Raw genomic sequence first — 23,538 nt, forward strand, 5'->3', positions numbered from 1 at the left:
CGTAGGTTACTTAAACCATGGAAAACTAAAGCATAAATAAGAGGGAGCCCCTGTATTTCCAAATGAGGTCACATTTTGAGGTTCCAGATGGACTTAAATTTGGGGTGACACCACTCAGCCCAGTATGCTTTGTTCATTGTTGTTTGTTTATGTAGGTATTTTGTATTGAAGGAAACAAAGACAAAAAAGACACAAACAAAAATATTTGAGGGAACAAAGTAAGAAAAGAGAGTTACTGACAGACACTGTCCTAAGGGAGATGGAGGAAAAATAGAAATTCATTTGAGAATCTGAACTAAGACTCCTGCACATCACCATAATAAGAACATGTTTCAAGAAGTTGCCAATCCAAGAGGGATACAATGTAAAAGGAGAAAATCTGACCCTGAACCACAGTTGCCAGCCTTCAGAGGCCAGCCTGTGCCAGTCCAAACCCAACCAAATGTCAAGACTCCTAAGTAACTTATAAATACTCATTGATTAAACCATTGAGTTTGGGATGGTTTGTTCCACAGCACGTACTTACTGATACATCACATACACACACACACACACACACACACACACACACACACACACATATGTTTTACTACTAAGCTCTGTAATTAAGTTTTAAAGAAACTCCAGTTCTCCAATATTAGGTGGCACTAGAAGATTATTTCTCTGGTGATAATATTCTTAAATAATAAATAAAACCATTGAACCTTATTTAATATATCAGACAGATAATTCAAAAAATCAAAAATATTTAATGAATCCCTCTTTACATACTCAGATATTTCTGATCTTAAATAAACCAAGATGCTAGAGACAGAAACAACCCATCAGTGTACTCACATGGAAAACAAAGACCCCAATGGCTCCGTGTCCCAGGCTTCTGCTGCCAGTGAAGCCTCTGCTTATAGTCACTCCATCCTCCCTGTTCACTCTGCTTTTCCTTCTCCCAAATTTCATTATATAAATATTGGGGATATTGTCCCAATCATTTTTTTAATGAAACTTTGATGGTCTATCTGAACATTACCTACATGGCCTACGAGGCCAGAAGTGCACATCAATTCAAGTCAACACATCCTGCTCCGGACAAATGCAGATACTCCCCACGTAGCTTCCTATGTCAAATTGTCTCGCCTTTTTCAACATTTCATAGCACCTTGAAGGTCATTTCTTGTTTTTTCGTTCCTGATTTTTCTCACTCCCATGTCACACTCATGCTCCCAGCCCCCTGTCCACCAGCCAGTCAACATTTACAAATGTCACTGTGTCAAGCTCTGTGCTAAGCATTATGGCAAGATCCCAAACAGAAAGATACTGTCTTGGCCTTCCAGAGGTGTTGAAGCATAAGTGGCTAAAATGAGATGAACACACACAATGGAGACCTCCAAACTGTTCCCACTAGAAAGACTGTAAGCTACTCCAAAAAAAAGGCCAGCTCATTACCTCCTTGCCAGCAATTCTCCACTCGGGCTACACATTGAAATCAGTGTTTAAAAACAAAGGTCCCCAGCCTCATCCCCAGGCATTCAGTGATCATTGGTCTAGGCTGGGGTCTTGGTGCTGGAATGTTTGTAAATCTCCCCAGGAGAATATAAAATGCAGCCAGGGCTGAGAGTCATTACCTTATGCTGTGGGTACACATGGTTGTTAGAGTTGGGGACGGCTGCCTGGGGATGGCTTCAGAATGGAGGTGTGTCTTAACTCAGTGAAGGGTAGGAGTTAGTTGGAATTCCATCAAAGATGTGATAATGAACTCAATAAAACTTTGAAGTTGGAAGTGAGAGAAAAGGAAAGCAAGAAAGCATAACCCAATGGCTACCATCCCATGATGGGGTTGGCGCCATTACTTCAGGAGGAAGCTGAGTAAATCACCTAGAGGAGAAAAGAAACATCAGTAAAACTATCTTCCTGGTCATTAATAGGACATAGCTTGAAGAGGTTGCCGTCTTCTTGGAGTCTCAGTTTCCCCAGCTGTAAAATAGAATGTCAGTGTGTTAATACTTCCTTCTCCAGATAAGCCAAAGGACCCATCCGCTCTATTTGCAAATGATCTCATTCTACTGGAATGTGCTGCTGTGAGCAGCAGAAATAAGGAATTATTAGTCATTCTGATAACAAATAAGAATAAGTGACAAATGATGTCACTTCTGCCAGGTCCTATTGCCATCTCAATTTTTCCAGGGTTTCTATTCTTACACACTCTCCTGATGATAAATTTCCACACACCAGCCTCCAGTTGACATTAGAAATGGAATCTCTCATAATAGAACTGCAAAAACATTCTGATGGAGGGATATGGCAAACACCCATTATCTTGGCCATAGTTCATCTTCAATAGTAGAAAAGTTAAATTCTCTCTTATCTCGGATGATCTATTTTTGTCCCCTTTGCACCTCCCACCAACCACTCCGTAGAATGCTCACTTCGGGCAGGTTTCCTTCCAAGCCAGCTCTGGGTTTTTCTTTGTTTGCACCTTTTCCCAGACAACACAGGCATCCACCTCCTCCATGCCCCCAACCCTTCCCAAACCGCAGATGCTGTCTTTTGTTTTGCATTTATGTTGCGAGAAAGACATTGCCCTGCTGACACTCTGAGAAGCATCAGTGAGTAAAGTCTGTTATACAGGCTGCAAAGCCATCTGGACTTTCTGCTGAAAAGGTTGGACATGGTTTTAGGCAAGATTTTTATCACATCTGAGAGGGAAAAAAGTCTTGAATGCATTACCATCTTCCAAGGTTGGTGTCAGATATTTTTTCCCCTTGTCAGTTGCAAAACAAAGCCAAAAAAAAAAAATGACAAACAAAAGGAGTTGAGAATGAAGATACACATCTCCAGAGAAGCTTTGTCAAAGGTAGCAGAGTATAAACAAAAAATAAATTAGTTTTGGTTTTATCAGAAACTGGACAGACCTCCACTGGTATAATAGTTTGTCTGGCATTTCCAAGGAGTGCCCTTAAAAATGCAAAAAAAAAAAAATTTTTTTTTGAGATGCTCACAACAAAGGCAGAGATTTGCTTGCTAAAACCTATTAAAAGATTTTTAAACACATAAGAAGAAAGAGAAGGAAAGGGGTGAAACAGACCACATAAAAGTAAAACTGCTTGAAAATCTTTCAATCTTTCATATTCTCTCTCTCTCTCTCTCTCTCTTCTCTCTCTCTCTCTCTCTCTCTCTCTCTCTCTCTCTCTCTCTCTCTGACATGCACTTTTCTGAAAGGGTTTCAGAGTAGAATGTTGGGTATCTTAGCAACATAAGGTTTTTTCCTCCCAACCTATGGAAGACAGGCATCAGTGGGTTCCGATATCAGCAGTCTTCCCATAATTCTCCTTTGGAGAATAGGTGACAACTGGCCACTGGACCCTTAGTCTCTGGGTGACTTATTGTGCAGCCCTCAGGTTATAGACATTCTTGGCAATGAGCAATTGCTGTGGAACCTCAGACTGAGACCTGAGTGATCTTCTAGAAAACACCATACCACCAGCCAACACTTCGTTGTGAACTGTGGAGTGGATACAGGACATAGCACGATTTCCTTGTGACAGATCTTGAGATGGATTCAAGACACTTATTATTCTTGACACGATATGGTGTGAACAAGACACCTAACTAATATATCTGGGGAAAAGTAATATCTGCATATGACAATTTTGGGAAGAAAGTATCTTAATCTTGGTGGACCTCGTAAGAAAGCCTTTTGTCTAGATAAGGGGGATAAATAGGCCTCACAATACAGCAATGATTATTGATCCCATAAAAGTAATTTGTGTCAATTTCCCTAAACATCTACTTCAACAAACACGCATTTGTGTCTACTACTCTGTTCCTGTGTTCTGTGGGGGTTAAAAACATAGTGTTCTTTGTCCTCAAGGTGTGCTTAATTAATTTGGAATTCCCTTTTGAACAGATTAGAAAACACAGGACCAGTTACGTACATTAACATGAGAACTAAACTTGGCCACATTTCCTAAAGCACAGTACAGAAAAGCCATTGGGTTTGGGAAGGAAATAGCTCAGGACTGGCTGAAGTTACAAAGGACAAGCCTAGGCAGGCCTGGCCAGGAAAGCGCCAGAAGCAGAGATGGAGGAAACTGCTCCAGTTCTGAGTGGAGAAAAGGAGCACACTAAGACACGGAGGCCCTGGGCCTGCAGGTGGCTGGAGGGAAAGGCGCAAGGCCAGGGGAAGTCCGGGTCAGTGACAGATGCGGGCGGGGCCTCCAATGTCAGCATGGGGGCTCTGTTGCTGGGTCATTTCAGACCTGCTCCGTGGGAAGGGCACAGAAAGGTCATGCAAAGGAAGCCCTGGAGGTGGTTGATGGTGGAGGAAAGCAAAGGGGATGGAGGCCAAGGAGATGCGAGCAGAACCCAGAAGGATGTGTTGTTCATGTCCTGCTACAGATCCATTTCTGTTAGAAGATGGGTCCCAAGAGCTCACCCAGTTACCATGGCAACCCATCCTGATTATCTACCCCTTTGTGAGGCTGTTCAGAGAGTCTGGAATCCTACAGCTGGGTCAGAGCCTCCCCTCTCTGGTTGGCACTGTGCCGCTGTAAAATTCCTTAACTTGAGGTTGAACTAATTACCCCTGAACTAGGTCCAGTCTCGGGCATGCCTGGGTCCTTTGGATAGGACTCAGTTCATCTAAAAGAGACAAAATGTGGGCCTAAATGAAGGCAGGCCTGAAAAAGATGGGTGCTGGCCTGCTCCCAGTTGAAGTAAGGCAAGGGCTAACTAAGAGATTGACAGGAGATGAATGAGTCATTGGGCTATGTGACCCCTGGTGTGTAAAGAAGACCACTGTGTCCATCTGCCAACAGGACACCCTATGGCAGCCTGTACTCAATTCCCAGTTGCCTAGCAGCAGAGAGGGACAAGGAGCAGGCCCTTTCACCAGCTGAAGCAGATGCAGACCACCCTCCTATCTCACGCAGTCAGGTACATACCCCAAGAAGCCCTTGAGAGTTCAGCTTTGTGAGAGGGACAGGAGCATCACCTCTGCAGAACCAGGAGGTGGTGGGGAATCTCAGGGTTTGAGGACTCCAGGCCTGTGCCCCTTTGCACAGTTTCACAGAGGAGTTTGCAGGACAGCTTTAGGGCCAAGAGAGAGCCTGGAAGACTTGGCAGCAACCATCAGAGCAAGGGGACTCCATCCTTCCTCCCTATTCCAAAGGACATTCATTAGTGCATATGACAAAGCCAGAAAACTGAAAGACCATGTGGGTCAGAAAACGCAACTCCTCTTTTACTGTAGAGAAAAGGCTCTTAAAGGAGATTCTAAACGCAATTCTGCTCAGGAGCCCAGGTGTCTTTGGCCAGAGCTGGCAACTCCTGAGGGGGGCTGTCCCACACAGCTTTCCTGCCAGAGACAAAGCCACACGCTGCAGACGGCAACACAGCACTGAGGCACAGGGAAAACTGACCTGCCAGTCCCCTTAAAGCAGATATCACAAAGAAAGGTCATCAGGATTTAGAGGGCACCTTCCCTACCCCCACTTGCAGGCCAGCTGGAAACAAACAGAAACCAAGCAAGTTCAAGTTCATGTAACATCTAACCCTGCAGCGGCAGAGCTCTTCTTTGTGAGTGGTGTTGGTGAGATCAGCATCTCAGAGGAAGCTGGTGGCAGAGCAGGGAAGACACCCCGGGGGGCATCACATTCTCCGTGTGTAACAAAGAGGATGGGTAACTCACGGAGGGTCTGGGAGGTGCTTTCTGTGTCTGGCACCCACCCACCGCAAGACACGCGCCAGGCTCCGCCCACACAGTCCTGGGTCCTCCCCCTCCGGGCCCCTCCCCTGGCGGCTCCTAACACCGGGCACCATTCGCTCTGAAGGTTTCCCCCGTGCTTCGCCAGAATGCACCTGAAGGAGCCATCCTCCTGTCATGTATTTAAATTAAACAAATTTAAAATATCACCCGCTGAGATGGACTATGTTCACCATGTTTTTTGAGATACTTTTTTTTTCTAATCTTATAGCGTTTTGCGATCTATTCTGGCCCATACTAAGTCCAGATGACTTCTCTCCAAGAGGGCATCCGATGTGTAAATGAGCAATTGAAAAAAAGACAGAACAGGGGTGGGCAGGGCTCCAAACAGCACAAGGGGGGAGGCTATTTTAGCATGAGCAGGGGCTCTAACCCACTGCATGCTCCACAGATGAGCAGCTGACTCCCAGGAAAGCTCAAGGCTGGCTCTGCCCGGATTTTATTGGCGCCTCAGATGCATTGTTTGGAATTATTTCACCATTTTAATCTATTTCATTTCTCTCCAGAGGCTATTTTCAGGGAAAAGAAAGCAGATTAGGGGGCAGAGTAACGAGACAAAGAGGGCTGAGGGCCCTCCAGTTGGAAGCCAGTAGAACATTGACGTCATGCTGCAGTTTTGCAAGACAAATATGAACATTCCCTGTTATTTAGCCAATAAGTGCAAAACTTCTCTTAAAGTTAACAAAAGCTGGAGAAGTAAATATGACTTTCTTTACGGAGCAGTGACTTTTCCCCTGGGAATCTTTTCCTCTAGATGCCTTGAAACAGTTCTTGTTTATGACTTCTTCGATCCAGATGAACGCAAACAGCCATGAATCAACCCCAAACCGAGGGCCTCATCTGTTACCATCTTCAAACGATCTCGCTAATGAGAATTTAAAGATTCTAATTAAAACCAGACTCAAAAAATGCCTTTCTGAGCTGATCAGAAAGCACCAATTTAACAAAAACAGAAATATTACATCTTCCCAATATGGTTTTTAGTTCATTTTCTATGTTTTTCTAGGATTCCAATTTGAAAGTTGATTGTTAAAGCAGAAACTACTATTAAAATATATAAACAGATTTGTGGTCATCTAACATTGTAGGAAATTGTGAATCATTACCAATTCGTCAAAGGGAGATGGACAGATATCTTTACACACAACCTTCATCTTTCATTTATTCAAGATCTACTCAGCATCTTTTACCTTATACTTGTCTGAAATCCTCTTTTAGTAAAAAGTCCTTGAAAAGCATCTCTGATAGCCTAGTCAAGAGCCAGATGTTGGCGCTCAGACTTATACATTGGTATTTGAATTTTAACCCTCTCCCCCACACAAATCACTAACCCAACTCCAGTTAGTGGGCTGGCTTCTCTGTTGATCACCTCATCCATGTAACAGGGGTGCAAGTACATGTCCCTCCTTCCCCGGGGCCTGGCAGCATCTGCAAGTATCAATGTCAGTGCCTCTGCCTCTTGCCAAGAGGAGGAGTCTACACTGGGCTGCACTGCTTCTTAAGTAACCCATGAATTTCAGCTGCTCTCTGCCCTCCTGTCTCCGGTGCAGATGCTGCTGAGCTGAACAATGGCCCAACTCATTCACCAAAAAAAAAAAAAAAAAAAAAAAAAAAAGCAGAGGGCAGAATCTATTTGTCAGACATAGTGTGGACAGGTCAGCTCCTGACATTGCAAAGACTTTGGTACCCCTAAAGCATCAGCTACTCACATAACTATGCTCCCCTCTTTACTCCAAGCAGGTCCTTTAATTTTAAAACATGATTTTCTTCATTTTTCCCTACCCTTCCCAATTATGTAGAATTAAGACACACTAGCAATTCAAGAATGAAAGCACCTTAATGCCTATAAAATTGGAATTTTAAAATGCTACCAACCACCAGCCTATTCCATGTCAGTTCTAACCCAGCCTGTCATGGGGGCTGAAGGACCTCCTTGTTCCCTGGCCAAGAGTCCTCTCATCCATCAGAGGGCCCAGAGTGCAAGGAACCTGTCTGTTCTGGTCCTGGGATGGACTGGTTGGCTGGGACACATCACCATCCCCACAACAGGTGAGGATAGCTCAATCTCCCATCAAAAGGCCTGTTGTTGCCCGAGAGTGTTGTGTGTGGTGAGGCCTGCATTGACCATGGACAGAGAAGGGAGCCTCAGCCCAGGGAGCAGGTGGTTAGCCCTGAGAGACACCGAGGATGGGAGTGAGGTCACCTATCACCAAAGTAGCATTGAATAAGACATACTAAAGTCTCACCGTGAAGGCTCCTGGAATCACCTGTCAGGAAGTCCCTGTCTGTCCAGCTCAGCAGCCCCTGGCCTGTGCTGGCTTCCTGCCCTTTGGCTTTTGTGGACATAGTCCCACCCTCCCCCACCGGCTTCCCCCTAGCTCCTTCAGATCCCTCCATGTCTACATAATAGCTGTAAACTTTGGTGTATGTAAAATCTTCTGAGCTTTGCCATCAGAAGCCTTAGTCCAGTCAACTGGGGCAGGGCTTCTGCAGATCCAGATTCAGGCAAGCAAATTCCTACTTCAGGTGGCCCTGAAGTAGGAATTTGCTTGCCTGTCTCAGGAAGTCAGGGGTCACTGGTCACTGGCCCCCTTAAACTTCTACAGAGGAGGTGGTCCTAAACCCCAAATTTGTGCAAGAGGCAGATTTGGAGTGTCTCACTTCTGCTCAACATGAATGTCCTTACATTCACCAGGCTACAGGCTCATTTTCTCTGGAACATAAGTAGTGCCTGGCCTCTCCCCAAATGTTCTCTCCACAGCATCTCTAAGGTGACACTCGTCAAGGGTCTGAGTGAGCTTGTGTGAATCCTGGAACCAAAACTCACCGCCTGTGTGCTCTTGATGAGGTATATTATTTTTCTTAGTCTCAGCTTGTTCATCTATAAAATAATACAGTCATTGCAACTGTCTTAGGATCGTAATGGAGATTCACAGAAATCACACACACTGGTGGTAACTCAGAATAACACCTGATATACAATGAACTCTGAGAAATATCAGCTACCATTGATCACAAACTGTTTTGTGTTTCCTCTTCCATATCATAGGCCTTTTTATAGAGAGGACCTTGTCTTATTTATCTCTGTATTTCATTAGTGCTTGCTCAATAAACTTTGATTGATTCTTTTCCCCAGGGGACAAGTAGAGAGATGAAATAAAAGCAGAAACGCTTGAGAAATAATATCTCCACGATGGCTTCTCCTCAGGCCAGCTTGGAGACAGCAGCTTGTCCACAGGGACAGCTCTGACAAACACCTTGTCAGTTCCTTCTGACGTCCCTTCAGGGGAGGGCTCCAGAGGCAGCGTGCACACATGGAAACCTCCCAGAGGCACAGTCACATCTTGATCAGAACAAGCCCTGTGCATTTGCCAGACATTGTGATTGCACGTGCTTATCCTCAGGCCTCCAATCTGATGAGGATGATGAACATGTCAACAGTCACATAAGAATGTGACCTGAGCTAAGAAATCCAAAAGGAAGAAGTACCTAAGTCAGAAGAGAGTGTATCAGGGCACAAGTACTCACAGTGTGGGACAGCACAACTCCAAATAGCATTTATTTGATGCTTGAAGGTGTTGCTGCCTGAGATATTGGCTTCCAAGTTTTAAAAATAAATAAATCGTTTAAAGGCATTAAAAGAGCCAGCAAGGAGTTTAATTGATGAGCATTTCTTCACCAAAAATTTGATTGACATTTTCACTAAAAATGACTAACTGAACCAGTTGATATACATGCAATTTCCCCTGAAGTTTGTCTTTGAATCCAAAATATACCCAGCATCTGTGTCTGTGCGTGTGGAGTCAAAAGCCCAGAGCATGATTCAGCTCATTATTCAGGTTCTTCTGAAGTGAATGGCACTATGAGTGCAGTTGTTGGGGGAGAATCACATGGGCAACTGTATGGACAGACATTATTAACCCAGCTGGGGTGGAGAGAGGATTCCAGTAAGCCACTTAACACAAATGTTTCAGGAAAGCTGTGCTGACCATGTGCCTTCTCAAAATCCCTGCCCATTTAGCCACTCCAACATGCCACCTTTGAACAGCTCACTACTGAGAACACTTTGATTCCGACAACGATGCCAATGAGTGTGGAGTATTTCTGTATTTTTTTCTAAGAACTTTACATTTGTACAAGGTTAGGCAATAATAATAACAACAATTCATATCTGAGTACTAGATGCTGAACACACAGTGCTTTGAACTAGACCCACTATCTCATTCAATCTTAAAATAATCCTGGTGATGTAGGCACGACTCCTGCTTCTGAGAGGAGGAAATTAAGGCATGACATCATATAGCATTAAGAATTAGCTGATCCAGGATTTAAATCTGGATCAGTGTGATGTCAACATGACCGTTTGAAATCCCTGGGCTGTATAAGCTCTCAGAGTATAGGAATGCCTAACCACATCAGTGTTGGTTACAGCGGCATGGAGTGAAGCACCAAAACTTAGCAGTTTACAGTAGCATCGTGAATTTTGCTTACAAACCATTAGGGGCAGGGATGGCTCATAACTGTTCCACATGGCATTACATGGGGCCATTCAGTGGGGGAACATGGGACCCACTCACATTTACTGGCAGGAGAGGTCAGTCCAGCTGTCATCAAGGAACTCAGCCTGCCTGGGGCTGGAACCTCAGCTCTTCGCCATGAGGCTTCTCCAAGGATACCTGAGCCAACAAGACACCCATGGGTCACACTTTATGATGCCGTTCACAAGTCGCGTTGCACCAGACCCTCCCCACAGTCAATAAGGAGAGAGCACAGAGCCCACTGCTGGGTGGGAAGTGTGAATAGTCACTGGTGGGTTGAACCAGTAGGATGGAGATGCTGGTGATCCATCTATACTGTATTTTGCTCTGTGTTAAAATATAGTAGCTTCTAGCCTCAGAATCAGTGTATGTCCAGCCAGGATACTTCAAATGAGGACAGTCACACACACAAAAAAAAGACCTTGGAAAAGCAACATACAATCCTGTGCTGTTACCTGTCAATCATGGTGCTATCAGTGCTTCTAAAACACATATTTTGTTGTGTCTTTTGGGAACATAGCATATTCTCCACCCTTTTTAAAAAATGCATTATCCAGAAACATTGTATGGTAATGCCATAGGCAGAGGTCTCTGCCATAATTCAGAATCTCAGACCCAGATGTCATTATTACGATGTGAAGAACCCAACGATGCAGAGTTGCTAATTGTCCCTTGGTGGTTGCACAGTTGGGAGAAGATGGTGGCAGAACTTAGCGATTTCTAATTCCATACTGAGGAATTTCCTTCTATACCATGCCTATGATAAAAGGTTTTCATATCTCATGCCTTCATCCAAAGTTGTTATTGGTCTCTGGGTAATTTGAAATATAGATTAATTGAATAGTCAAGTCATTTGAATTATTTAATTGGACAGTGATTTTTGCCAGTCCCTGATCTTAAAATTAATGAGGATTTGTTGTGATTTTTAGCAAATGGGACTTGTTACCAAGTCAAAAAGACTGCCATTCCCACAGAAATACAAAGGAATACTAAGATGGAAGTCAGGGAAGATCATCTTCCATTTTCTCAGATTATCTATGAGGCTCTCTGGCTGGGTGATTTTTCTAGCAGCCTTTCTCCAGCCTAGAAGACATGGATTGTTCCAGAGGGGGGACTAGTATGTTGAACAGTGCTGAAGAGGTGCTCCATGTCCATGTGGCCATTTGGCTCTCACTTCCTCTGCTGTTTGCAAGCCCAAGTTCCCTCTCACCCGCCCCATCACCCCAATATGCTGCAAAACAGAGTTCAAGGAGAAACAGTGGAGAATGTGTTGCTATTGGTTTCCAGATTCAGTCTTACCCCACCCATATGCAAATCTAACCTTTTTGATATTTCAGCATGATAAACCCAAAGACAGGATTTCAACAGGAAAATATTTACTAAAGGCTTTCTCCCTTATAATCTATTGATTTTAATATCCCTACCACTTTGGCTGAATGTCAATTTTACCCCGAGGACTGCTGTTGCAAATTTGAGCACATTTTATTTATTTATGCCATTCAAAATATTAGTATTAGCAATGCACAAAGTTTGAGTCTTGCAATGTTCCTATTTAAAGTTTATTTTTCTGATTTGAATAATGCCAGTAATTTGCCATGATAATCGGGGCCAACAGGCAACACAAAGCACAAGCGAACACAGCATTTTGTTTTATTCTTTGATGAAGTATGGTAACACACAGCTCAGTAACTATGGAGCTGCTTCCCCACTTAACCTTTGGAATCGGAAGCACCTGATTATCACCATCATTTAACAAGATGCCAAATCATCTCTCCTATGACCATTTCTATTCCAAATGTCCAGCCTGTGCCAATTTGTGCATTAATAGCTTCCGTGCTGGTATCTCAGATCTCTGTTCTTCTGGGCTTCAAGGGTAGCTCAGGGCATCACCTCAAGATTCCACCACCACCACTACCCATCTCAAGACCAACATCTCTCCAGCCCTGTTAGAAGCCAGCTGCTCTGTCAGGTTTTACTGGGAGGTGTCTTTCCCAGCAGTATAAGCTCTGGCTGGGAGAACAAGAATGGCTGTGGAAGATACATCAGCCCCCCTGTGCTACCAAGGGACCCTTTAGCAGGCATTTCCTAAATTGCTAAATCACCATCAATAATGAGTACAGCTGGATGTCTCTCTTTTTCATATTTAACAAAGAATTTATGTTGCGAATGACTCTTCTGTTGATTATTCAGGCTTTTTTGAGCAGGTTTTAGAGTTTCCCTGTGGAGGGCTTTCTAAATTGCAAAGCGCCATCCTACCATCCTCTGTCCAGCCTCTCTCAGCCCCTCCCCTGCTCCCCTGTCCACTGCGGGAGACTGGGTTCTGGATGGCAGCCCATGTCACCCTGAGGTTGTCTAGAGGGGACCTCCTCTTGGGAGACTCTCTGCTCTTCCCCTCAGTGACTAGATGGGCTGGACCATGGAGGGTCCCCTTCGCTCAAGTACCAAAGCTCAGCTATGTAGACAGGCTTTACTTTTAATTTCTAAGGATTTATAGCATATTGTGAGATTTGTGTTCTGAAACCTTTAAGCGCAGCAAATGGTGTGTGTTAAGATTGGCAGCTACAACTCAGCACCCAGACCTCCACAACTCCATTTCTGCCTCAACTACTCATAGTTGCTTTCAAACTAGCCAAATGACCAAAGCTCCCCACGCTTTAGTTTCTGCATCCCTGAGAATGCAGTTGTTGGTGGAATAAAATGACCAACAGTCCCCAGCAGAGCTCTAGGAAAGTAAAGAGCCTGGAAAGAGCGTTGTGCCCATGCACAGAGTGATGTATTACGCTCCCAGGCAGTGACTGTCCCACTATATTCCAAAGGAGACCACAAACTACAGACTTCACAATGACTCAGGCCCCCATGAGATACCAGGGCATGTGGCCCCTTTCACACATAGCTCAGTTACATCACGGAGCAGGGTCCCTTGGTAAACAGCCCTTTGGTCTCCAGTTGACATCTGAGCTCCATTGGGAAGAGTAACTGCTTGGTTCTCTTGGGGAGTGGGTATCCCCTATAAGAGTATCTGGACCCGAGAGAGTTCCGTAGGGATTCATTAAAGATGAACCCCATGGCCTGGCATCTGGAGCTGTGCTCTGACCTGGTAGCCTGTCCAATCACTTTCTCATCATTTACTCTGCACAGATTCTCCCTTGGGCCAGATTGATCTACCCCTCGCCAGATCCCAGAAGCAGGCTTCCCACCTCTGCATTTCCTCAGATGATGGCTTCCCCTAAATTTTCCTGCTTCTCTTATTCCTGCAAATTTAGATTATATGACTCCTTTAAAGCCCAGGGAGCCTTCACTGACACCCCACCTCCAACCTCACCCAGAAGTGGCCTGTGTATATATCTACATAGATGCACTAATGAGCCGCATGGGACACGTGTGCCACCTCCACCTGCACATCGATCCACATGATCACTAACAAAAATAGATAATGGCAGTGCTAACATGAAGCAGTATTCAAGGATTAATTTTTAAAAAATTTGGAAAGTGTTGGGCAGGTAGTGAGCTTTCAGTGGCATTCACTGTAATTACCATTAACCAATGCAGTTCAATAAAATCATAAGCATTTGTATTGCATATATAGACATAAATAGGAAACAGGCAGAGGACCAGACAAGCTAAATCAAGAAAGAGTGCAGGTCTTGCCAGGCATGGTACTGCACAACTGTAATCCCAGTGACTCAGGAGGCTGAGACAGGAGGATCACAAATTCAAAGCCAGCCTCAGCAACTTAGCCAGGCCCCAAGCAACTTACCAAGACCCTTCCTCAAATTTTTTTTTAATTAATTTTTTAAAGGGTTGGGAATGTGGCTCAGAGGTTAAGCACCCCTGGGTTCAATCCATGGTTCAAGAAAAAAATAAAAGAAAAAAACAATGAAAGAGCACAGCTTCTAAATGCTATAGGAGTCTGGAGAAAAATGAACACCAAGATCTCAGACATCTGAGAAGCCTTTCTGGCCTTCCAACTTTGTAGAGAGAGCAGCGTAGGGTTGTTTGCCTACCTTGTATGAAGCAAGTGCAAAGTTCAAGTAGACTGACACAGTACACGTGGGTCACAAGCATCACATTGCTACTGCAGAGCCTCAGACATTGGTACTGAGTCAAAGGCTATTCAAAGACAGTACTGATTTCTTATAATATACAATGAGGTGTCTAGGTCCTCAAGGTCAAGGGGAAGTGCCTTCCATTCATCTTGGAAGTAATAATACAACATAACTTGGCCCATGTGCTCAGAAAATACTCTAGAAGTTAAGTGGTTTGGGCTAAATTTAACACATCTATCAATCCTATGAGATTGAATGAACTCCTTGCAGCTCCATAAGCACACCTTGAAATTTGAATTTATAAAATTAATCAGTCACAAGTTTGTTTCTGAGCATTTTAGCTCCTTCTACTGTAAACCAAGTGCCAGGTGGGGAAGAAAATCAGGTTATTGCAAGGTCTGATTAGTTGGGTTTACAGTAACCAACACTGACTGTATATATTAAATCCCATGTGATTAAAGCATTACAAGCTCCCAATGTGAAATTAGACAAGTGAATATGCCTCTCTATATGAACTCCAATTTTCTGTCTCACTTCTAAACCCCGTGTAATCAAGAACAATGTCATTTACATACCCAAATTCAACTATGAAAAACTACATACAGCTGCAATCATGTATGTTATTTAATTAAAAGCCAATCACTTAAAATAGCTGCGCTGTGGAGACAGCAGGCAAGGGACGGGGCTTTCTTTAAAAAATAGGGTACAGAGCAGAAAACCTCCAGGGCTTGCTTTCTCTGGACCTTTCCAAAGCCATTTTTTCCCTCAAAAACTCCAGCAAGTCTATAAGAAGAAAACTTAGGACTACATAACAGATGTTGTTCTTCCTGATAGATAATGATTATTTACATTCTCTCCTTCAGCTTTTAAAAACCAGCAAAACTAAGGGTCATAGTTCAATAAATAAAAATTCCCTAAAATTATCCCTCCAAAACCTGTTTTAATTGACCTCAGTTTATCAATAGCATATGTGTGTGTTTGAACAAACACAAAGGTATTGTAGACCTCTGACCCACACATAGAAACCAAGCAGGGCTGGGCGTGGTGGGGTGCACCTGCAGTCCCAGCTATTCTGGAGGCTGAGGTGAGAGCATCACTTGAGCCCAGGAGTTTGGGGGCCAGCCTGGGCAACAAAGCAAGACCTTAACTCAAAAAAAAAAAATCAGCCAGGTTCTGAAAGGATGGAGAGAGGAGCAGAACCTGAGGTAGATATGACACCTACCCAACCTATTCTGAGACCACTGCTCAGCAATAGTTAAGAAGAAATTTGGAAGTAGATTATTAATGGAGTTGAGCTACCCCCCTCACCATGATCTTCATAAGGAAGTGAAGACCTATCATGTGGGAGCTCATAAGCCAGACTTGTGAAGGTGGTCATGGGAAGGAATACCAGCTAAATATCAAAGAGATAAATCCTCACCAACCAACTAAAAACTTCTCTATATTTTAATTAGTTCACCATCCAAAGTAAGAAAAGTTAAAGAAATCTTTGCCTTTTTTCTTAACATTCATCTTTCTAAAACATTAGTGAAAATATATGCTTAATATAAATGTCATGAACCCCTTGGGGAAAAAATGTTTCAAAATAATAAAGAGAAAAATATTATAGGGGAGGAGATTTTTTTTTTAATGTCTTCCTGGAGCCTGCCTGGGTTTGGAGGTCAGTCAACCAGCACCTTAGCACCAAGTAAGGAAGTAGTCAGGTTAAATGAGGTCCTGAGGGTGGGGCCCTGATCCAATAGTGTCAGTATCCTGATAAGAAAAGACATCAGAAAATGCGCTCTCTCACGCAAGCTCTCTCTCTCTTTCTCTCTCTCTCCCTCCCTCTCTCTATGCCTTTCTTTCTCTCTCTGTCTAGGGTATCATTGTCACCCAGGGGACATGAAGGGCAGCATCAAGGCAAAGGATAATTCTCAAGCCTTAAGACTGAATGGTACTGGCCCTACTAGGTCTTAGACTTGCTTAGGACAAACCACCTCCTTCTTTCTTGCCATTTCTCCCTTCTAGAATGTGAGTGTCTCTCCTGTGTCTGTCACACCAGTGCATTTTGGAAGCACAGAACTTGTTTGCTTTCACAGGTTCACATCTAGAGGGGAATTTTGTCCCCAGATAAATCATACCTGGAGTCTCACCCATACCTGATATACAAGCTCTTTAGATGAAGTCTTAGGGCTTGAGACTTTAATGTCAATGCTGGAATAAGTTAAAACTTCTGAGACTGATGAAATGAATGTGTTTTGCCATGCAAGAAGAAAATGACTTGGAAAAAGGGGCAGAGTGGTACAGAATGGATGCTTGGGTCCCCAAAAATTCAAAATTCATATGCTGAGCCCTAATCGTCAATATGGCTGTTTTTGGAGGTGAGACCTCTAAGGGAAGTAGCTATAGTTAAAGGAGATCATCAGAGTGGGTCTTTGTTGTCCTTAAAAGAAAAAACAGATACTGGTAAGCTTGCTCTTCTTTCTCTTGTCACATTCAAAAAAAGGAGGCTGTGGGAGCACACAGCAATGAGACCCATCTTGCCAACACCTTGATCTGGGGGTGTCAGCCTTTGGAACTGTGAGAAAATAAACTTCTGTTGTTTAAAGCCACACAATCTGCATTAGAAAAAGACTATTAAAGTTGAGGGGGCGGGGAGAAGATTGAGAATATGAATGAAAAACATTTTCCAGATTTTTTTCCCTAACATTTCTGCCCTATAGACAGCCACTTCCTGTCTAAAGTTCACCTCTGATCATTTCACGGGTTCACACACTCAGCCCTCTGTTCCAGTTTTGCACCCTGATTGGTGTCATCTGGGATCACACACAGTGCCAGGACGGGGCTGAGAAAGTGCAACACCAAGGTGAGCCGTGTCCCCAACCAGGAGTGCAATATTAAGTTGAGATTGTATCATTAAAAGCTGGAAATGGTTAGAAAACCAAACAAGACAAAATATTCATAAACCCCTGCATGGACGTTGCCAGTGCTGTAACCACAGTGGGCTGCAGAAGCTTGAGAGGACCTCCAAATGCTGGAAATGGAGGGTGAGCCTGACTGATTTAGAAACAGGATCTGGCATCAGTGGTGCACACAGATATGAGGAGGGCGAAATGCCCCACCCACCCTGGTGGGAAGCAGTCACACCAATTGAAGCTGTCCCTCCCAGGACCAAGTATGCAGCATGCAGCACCCAGCACCGTGGTCATACAGCTGGCAGCTGCGTCCCAGGCCCCCTGGAGACAGCTGGGTTGGGGGACACTCACCAGCAAAGTCACCACGCTGTTTTGCTCAGTTTGAGGCTGTCTCTGCTCGCCAGAGGTCCTTGTCACTCTCTGAAGAGCACAGCCCACCTGACGTCCCATTGGCCTATGTGCTTTACCAAGTGGAGTGAGCCAAAAAGCCTTCATCTGTGGAAATGCTGAAATCCAAAAGGAAATGTGATTTGTTCTGCTTCAGCATTTCCTCAAATGATGCCATTAGAGAATGGCTGTGGCTCAGGGCTAATTAGTTCAGAATGGGTGCAAAGCATCCTGGGATACAGATCTGGAGGGTGTCCAGGGACCACGGGGCCCTTCTCAGGATGACGGTGCACATTCAGTCATGTTTCATTAGCAGTGGTGCTGAAGCACTTGAGGGGTCTCCAGAGAGTCCCACTTTTCCTCAGTGCCATCTAGTCACCATGTCAGCATGAAGGGTCTGAGTCAAATCTATTGGGTTTAAGCTCTGTGTCTGCCACATTCGGGCCATGTGATTTGGTTCCATTCATTGATTTAAAAGGACAATATCAGTGCCTCCCTTGTGAGGATTAAATGGGACAATGCATATGTAGGACCCAGCACCATGCTTGGCACATGGAAGTCTCTGCTATTGCTCTTTGGTTATTTCCCCATCTCTAAAGGAAGCAGAGCCGTCCTTAGGTTTCCAGAGCACAGCCAGTTAATGCATACTCTCTGACATTTCTTGGTGGTTTGGGGACAGCTTATTCTGAGAGCCTTAGGGAGCCCTATCCAGCAGACACACAGTATTGTTGGGCATTCTCATCACCCTTGGATATGGAGAAACTTGATTTTATGAAGAATAATTGAAAGCACCATTTAGAATATCTCGGTAGAACACACAATGCACGGGAATCAGTTGCCCAGCACAGTGAGATATTTTAGAAGAAAAAGGTATAACTTTGCCCTTGAAACTTAAAATCTTGGGGAGTGGAGATTAACATACATGAACAATTTGAAATTGATTCCAGAGGGTAAAAGGACAAAGGATAGGCTCACCCTCCGCCCACACGATGCATCCCAACCACCTACGGAAAGTCATTCCCCACAGTTGAAGCTCAGGTGCTTCTGCCAGTAAAACAGCTGATGGATTTCTTCTCAATTGTTGCGTGCTACCGAGCTGTTCAGAGAGATGGCACAACTCATTCTTTTACCTGAGAAGTAGAAGTTTGCAGAAAGAAATGTAACAAATCCCTCTCTTCTTTCAAATTTCATCTCAAACATTAGCTTTAGACAAAGATTCTCTGGACCCCTTTGATGAGATGGGAGCCCCTACACCTTCCTGCCTGAGCCCCACCTGCAAGTGACTATAGGGACAGGTGCTTCGGGCCCAGGGACCAGCCCCACCCTGTTTCCCAGACCCAGCCCAGACCTCAAACCCCAAAGCCTTACAGAACACAGGACTCCATCCATCTCCAGGGACCAGGCCAGGGCTGTCTTACTGAATCTGGACCCAGAAATATTTTCTCCCTCCAGCGACACCTATCAGCCCTGAAAGGGTAGAGATGGGGACCCCACGCCCGCCACAGACCACGTGATAGGGGCTACTGTTATCTCTTTGTTATTCATTTGGATACCGGGCTGAGCGGCTGATTTTCAAATGCCAAGGTGATAGCTGAGGGCTTTGGGATTCTCACTCTGAGAGCTTCACTCCCCCTGGAGGTAGGAACTCTACAGTTCCTGTCCCTTGGCCACCCCTCCCCAAGCCCCAACTTGGCTCCAAGTTCTCAAGAGGCGCAGGTGGTGTTAGATGACCTCCACTCGAAGAGTTCTGATTTGTTGTCAGACCCTGTCTTTAGATGGGGGAGGCCCCTTCTTGATGAGACCCAGGAACTGTTATGAGGCTCTTGTCTACTGACTGGCCCTGTGGACATTAATCCATGACCACAGCGCTGTGATCTGGACACCCAGGGAAATCAGATCAACACTTTCCTCCTCTCACTCAAATTAAGAATTAGGCTCCTCCAAACCAAGAAGTGGAAATTAACCAAATTCATGCCTCTGTGGAAAATGGCCTCTCTTTTACAGTATGAAGTCGAAGGACAAGTTGCAGGGGGGCTGAATGGCAGCCCCCAAAAGACACATCAGATCTGATGACAGTGACCATATTTGGACAATAGGTCTTTGCAGGTGTAACCAGGTTAAGAATTTTGAGATGGGCTCATCCTGGATTACCCAGGTGGGTCCTAAGCGCTTTGATTAGTGTATTTATAAGAAATAGGAAAGGAAAAGACACACACACACAGGGAAGAAGATCACATGAAGACCAGCAGAATTTGGACAATCTAGCCCAAAGCCCAGGAATTCCCGGAGCCACCAGAAGCTGGAAGAGACAGAAGGGATCCTGCCCTGTTGCCTCGGGAGGGAGTGGGCCCTACTGACCTAATCTTGGGTTTCAGCGTCCAGAGCTGTGAGAGCATAAATCCCTGTTGTCCAGATTTTTCCAGCAGCTCCAGGACCCAGCACACAGGGTATGTGGGGAACATAGACTGTCCTCTCTGGACCTCAGTTTCCAGGACATAAAAGGATAACCTAAAGCAACCTCCAAGCCTCTACAATTCCATGTCTCTGTGGCTTCACACCAAATAGCCTGGGTGGGAGGAGCAGCCAGGGAGACCTCAAGTACACAGTGGTGCCCAAAGAGCCAGGGCTTGCTCTCTTTCCTCTCCTCCCAGCATCACACACAGTTTGTGTGGCATCTGTCCTACATAGGGTTTCCATATTTACTTAAGGTGCATTTGAAAAGCAACAAGCACTCACCAGCACAGCTACAGTAGTTCAGGGAAAGGCCCAGGAATCCCAGAGGCTGCATCCAGAAGAGACAGCACTGGCCCTCCCTCTCTGCTGCCCACCTTTACTGCCCACTGAGGACTTGGGAGGGGAAGAAGCATCAGATTATTTTTGCAGCAGGTGGCAGCACTATTTTCACATGGATATGTTTTATTGCATAAAAATGGGATTTTAAAAAACTCTTTATCTCTCTTATCTTTTTATATCAGAAATCTGTCTATATCTGCTTTCATGCCTTGTACAATATCAAAATGTACCTTTTGAAAATATGAAAACCCAGTCATCCCCCAAAATGAACTGCTTACCCACCTTATGGATACACTGATGGTTTGATTTGGCTACATAATGGTTTTGTCAATGCAGCAAAGACTGAGGGAAAATACACAGTAAAAGTAATAGTTACAAGCATCATTTTTAGCACCTGCCAAGTGTGCAGCACTGAGCTAAGCATTTAGGGAGAACCGATTCATTCACTCCTCACAAAAACACTATCAGATGGAAATAAAAAACAGGGCTCAGGGGTTTTGAATGACTTGCCCAAGCTCAGAGGTTACAGAACCAAGACTCCTAGCAGGTTTCCCTACTCCAAGGCCTGTGACAATCACGCCACTCATGTTGTCCCTAGTGACAAGTCATGGGGCCTCACATTTAGGCAAAGGTGATGTTTTAATCACAGGACCTGGAGGGGTTGGAGGAAGGATGACCACAAAGCCATGCTTTCTGGGCTCTGCAGCTTTGTTGCCATACATACACTTCTTTTACAGAGATATGGAGTGGCTTTAGGACAGCTCAATAGGGGAGATTCCAGCTTGGTGTGCACACTTCTGTGTGTGCATTTGTGTGTGTGTTTGTGTATGTGCATCTATGTGCATACATGCATGTACCATTATCTGCGTGTGCACACACGTGTACATGCATTGCGTATTATGACTGCATGCATGAATTTGTGTGTATACACGTTTTGTGTATAGGCACATGCTCTGTGCAATGTGTGGTCTGTGTGTTCGTGTGGACATTTGCAGGAAGGTGAGAAAAGACCTTGGCACGTGAGCTATAGAGAGTTGTTCAGCCTGGAGAGTACCTTGAGATGTGCCCACTAGTTAAAAATTGGTTTTGTGATACCGAGAAGAAAGTGGTGGCCGGTTGTCCAACATGTGCAAATCCTCCCTCCCCTATCAGGATGCTTTCAATCAATGTCTACCTGGAAGACTCTTGGGAACCTACTGCTCTGGGGCAGGAGAAGGAAGAAGGAATTGAGCACCAAACCCATGCTGAGGTCTCTTGACCAGGCACAGGTCTGGATTTTTGCCATGGGTGACACTGGGGGTTAATTACAATCAACTCTTTCCTAAGGCCATTGGGCAAAGCCATACAGACAGCAGTCACATGCATGTGACAGCAGGAGGTGCTCTATGAGGGGCACCCCTGATGCCTACATGGGGACGAGGCTGAGAAGGAGAGGACACAGAGCAGTTGTTCACCCGCTGCTTCTGCTCACCAGTCAAAGAGCCCTGGTGCTTGTGTCTTTCAGGAATTCGCCGACTCTGTGTCCCAGCTGGTCACACAGAAGTTCCGTGAGCTGACGGTTGGCCTGACGTCTGTGCATGCCCGCCACAAAGCACTAGCAGGCATCGTCATGACCAAAGGTAACCACCTCTCCTCTCCCTGTGGAGGTTTTCTTCTCCAAAGAAAGGAGTGTTCAAGTTTACCTGACTGGGGGGCCAGCAGATTCCCTGTACCCACAGGGATATGGCAAGAAAGACAATACGGAACCCAGAAACCAGGGGCCAGCACTTACCAGCAGCACCCTACAAGCAGTGGTGGCACAACTCGCCTGCCAGGGCCCATCTGCATGAGCTCCTGTCAGTCCCATAGACAAGCTGTCAAGGCCTTGGCTGATCTGTCCCATTAGGCATGTCCCCATTTTCAAGAATGATGCTGTATTTGTAAAAGCTGGAGTCTGAGGCCAGACCAGGCCACCAAAAAAAGTCACCTGAAGCTGATAGGTAAGGAGTTGGTCCATCCCTATCAGCCCCAACGTGCCCACGACCAGGAGCTGATGCTTCCCCGTGTGCGGATCACGTGTGTCACCATAGGTCTTGGCTCCAGGGCAAGGAGGTGGAGCCCCACTTGGACAAGGGAGGTGGAGGTGACCTTTCAGAAGGATGTCAATTGTCAAAGTGTCTGTTTCCCACGGCTATGGCATCTATGGGCCTGTCCGAATGCAGACGAATAGAGGAAGGGAAAGGAGGGGACATAAGAGGACACCGCAGGCGCAGGAAACCAAGAGGGGACATAGTAGGACAAAGGGGGACACTAGGGAATAAGGGACACAGAAAAGACACAAAGGGCTATGGAGGAGACAAAGAGTAACACAGATGGGACATAGAGGGACATAAGGAGGACACAGAGAGAACACAGGGGAAGGGGACACAGGGAAACAGAGACCAAAAACAGGGATCACAGAGGATATGGGGGAGCAGAGAGAAGATATGGGGGAGATTCAGGGAGAGACACAGGGACGGGGAGGCAGAGGGGACATAGGAGGATGCAGAAGACACAGAGGGACACAGGGTGATACATGGGGACACAGTACACAGGGGACCCCAGAGGACACAGGGGAACATGGGAAGACATGGAGGGATACATAGAGACACAGGATCACATGGCAGAGATCTGCCCTCTTGCTGGGGTATAAACCAGCTCATGAATTTCCCCCTTTCTGTCAAGTCTCCAACCCAAACTGATCCCAGGGATGGAATTCGATTCTAGAAAACAAGACTGACCTGTCCAGGGAGGTCAGCTCTTTAATAAGGTCAGGAAAAATTAATCAGATTTGTGGAAATGTCACATTACTAACCTATAGTAATTAACCAGCTGGTTATTCAAATTAACTATTTTTATTTCCAAAGTTTTGCATGAGTTTTAATGGCCTGCTAAAAAACGATTTGGGGTCATTCAACACTCACACATGACCCTGCCGCACAGGATTGAAAAGAACATCAATCTACCCATGTCCAAAGATATGCAAAGTCAGTTTTAAAAATCAGATGACTGGGCTGGGGATGTAGCTCAAGTGGTGGCGCGCTTGCCTCGCATACGTAAGGCACTTCAGCACCACATAAGAATAAATAAGTGAAATAAAGGCA

The 23,538-nt window shown here is 45.1% G+C and overlaps 1 protein-coding gene across 1 annotated transcript in view; it reads left to right on the forward strand.

Moving 5' to 3' along the window:
- Adarb2 (adenosine deaminase RNA specific B2 (inactive)) overlaps window positions 1-23,538 on the forward strand; it is a 203,715-nt gene that overhangs the window by 108,795 nt on the left and 71,382 nt on the right. The window contains exon 5 of the mRNA XM_026412094.2: window positions 21,921-22,035. Coding sequence (XP_026267879.2) covers window positions 21,921-22,035 — 115 coding nt within the window. The remainder of the gene's footprint in view (window positions 1-21,920; window positions 22,036-23,538) is intronic.

Source organism: Urocitellus parryii, chromosome 9, assembly GCF_045843805.1.
Source record: "Urocitellus parryii isolate mUroPar1 chromosome 9, mUroPar1.hap1, whole genome shotgun sequence".
Taxonomy (NCBI): Eukaryota; Metazoa; Chordata; class Mammalia; order Rodentia; family Sciuridae; genus Urocitellus; species Urocitellus parryii.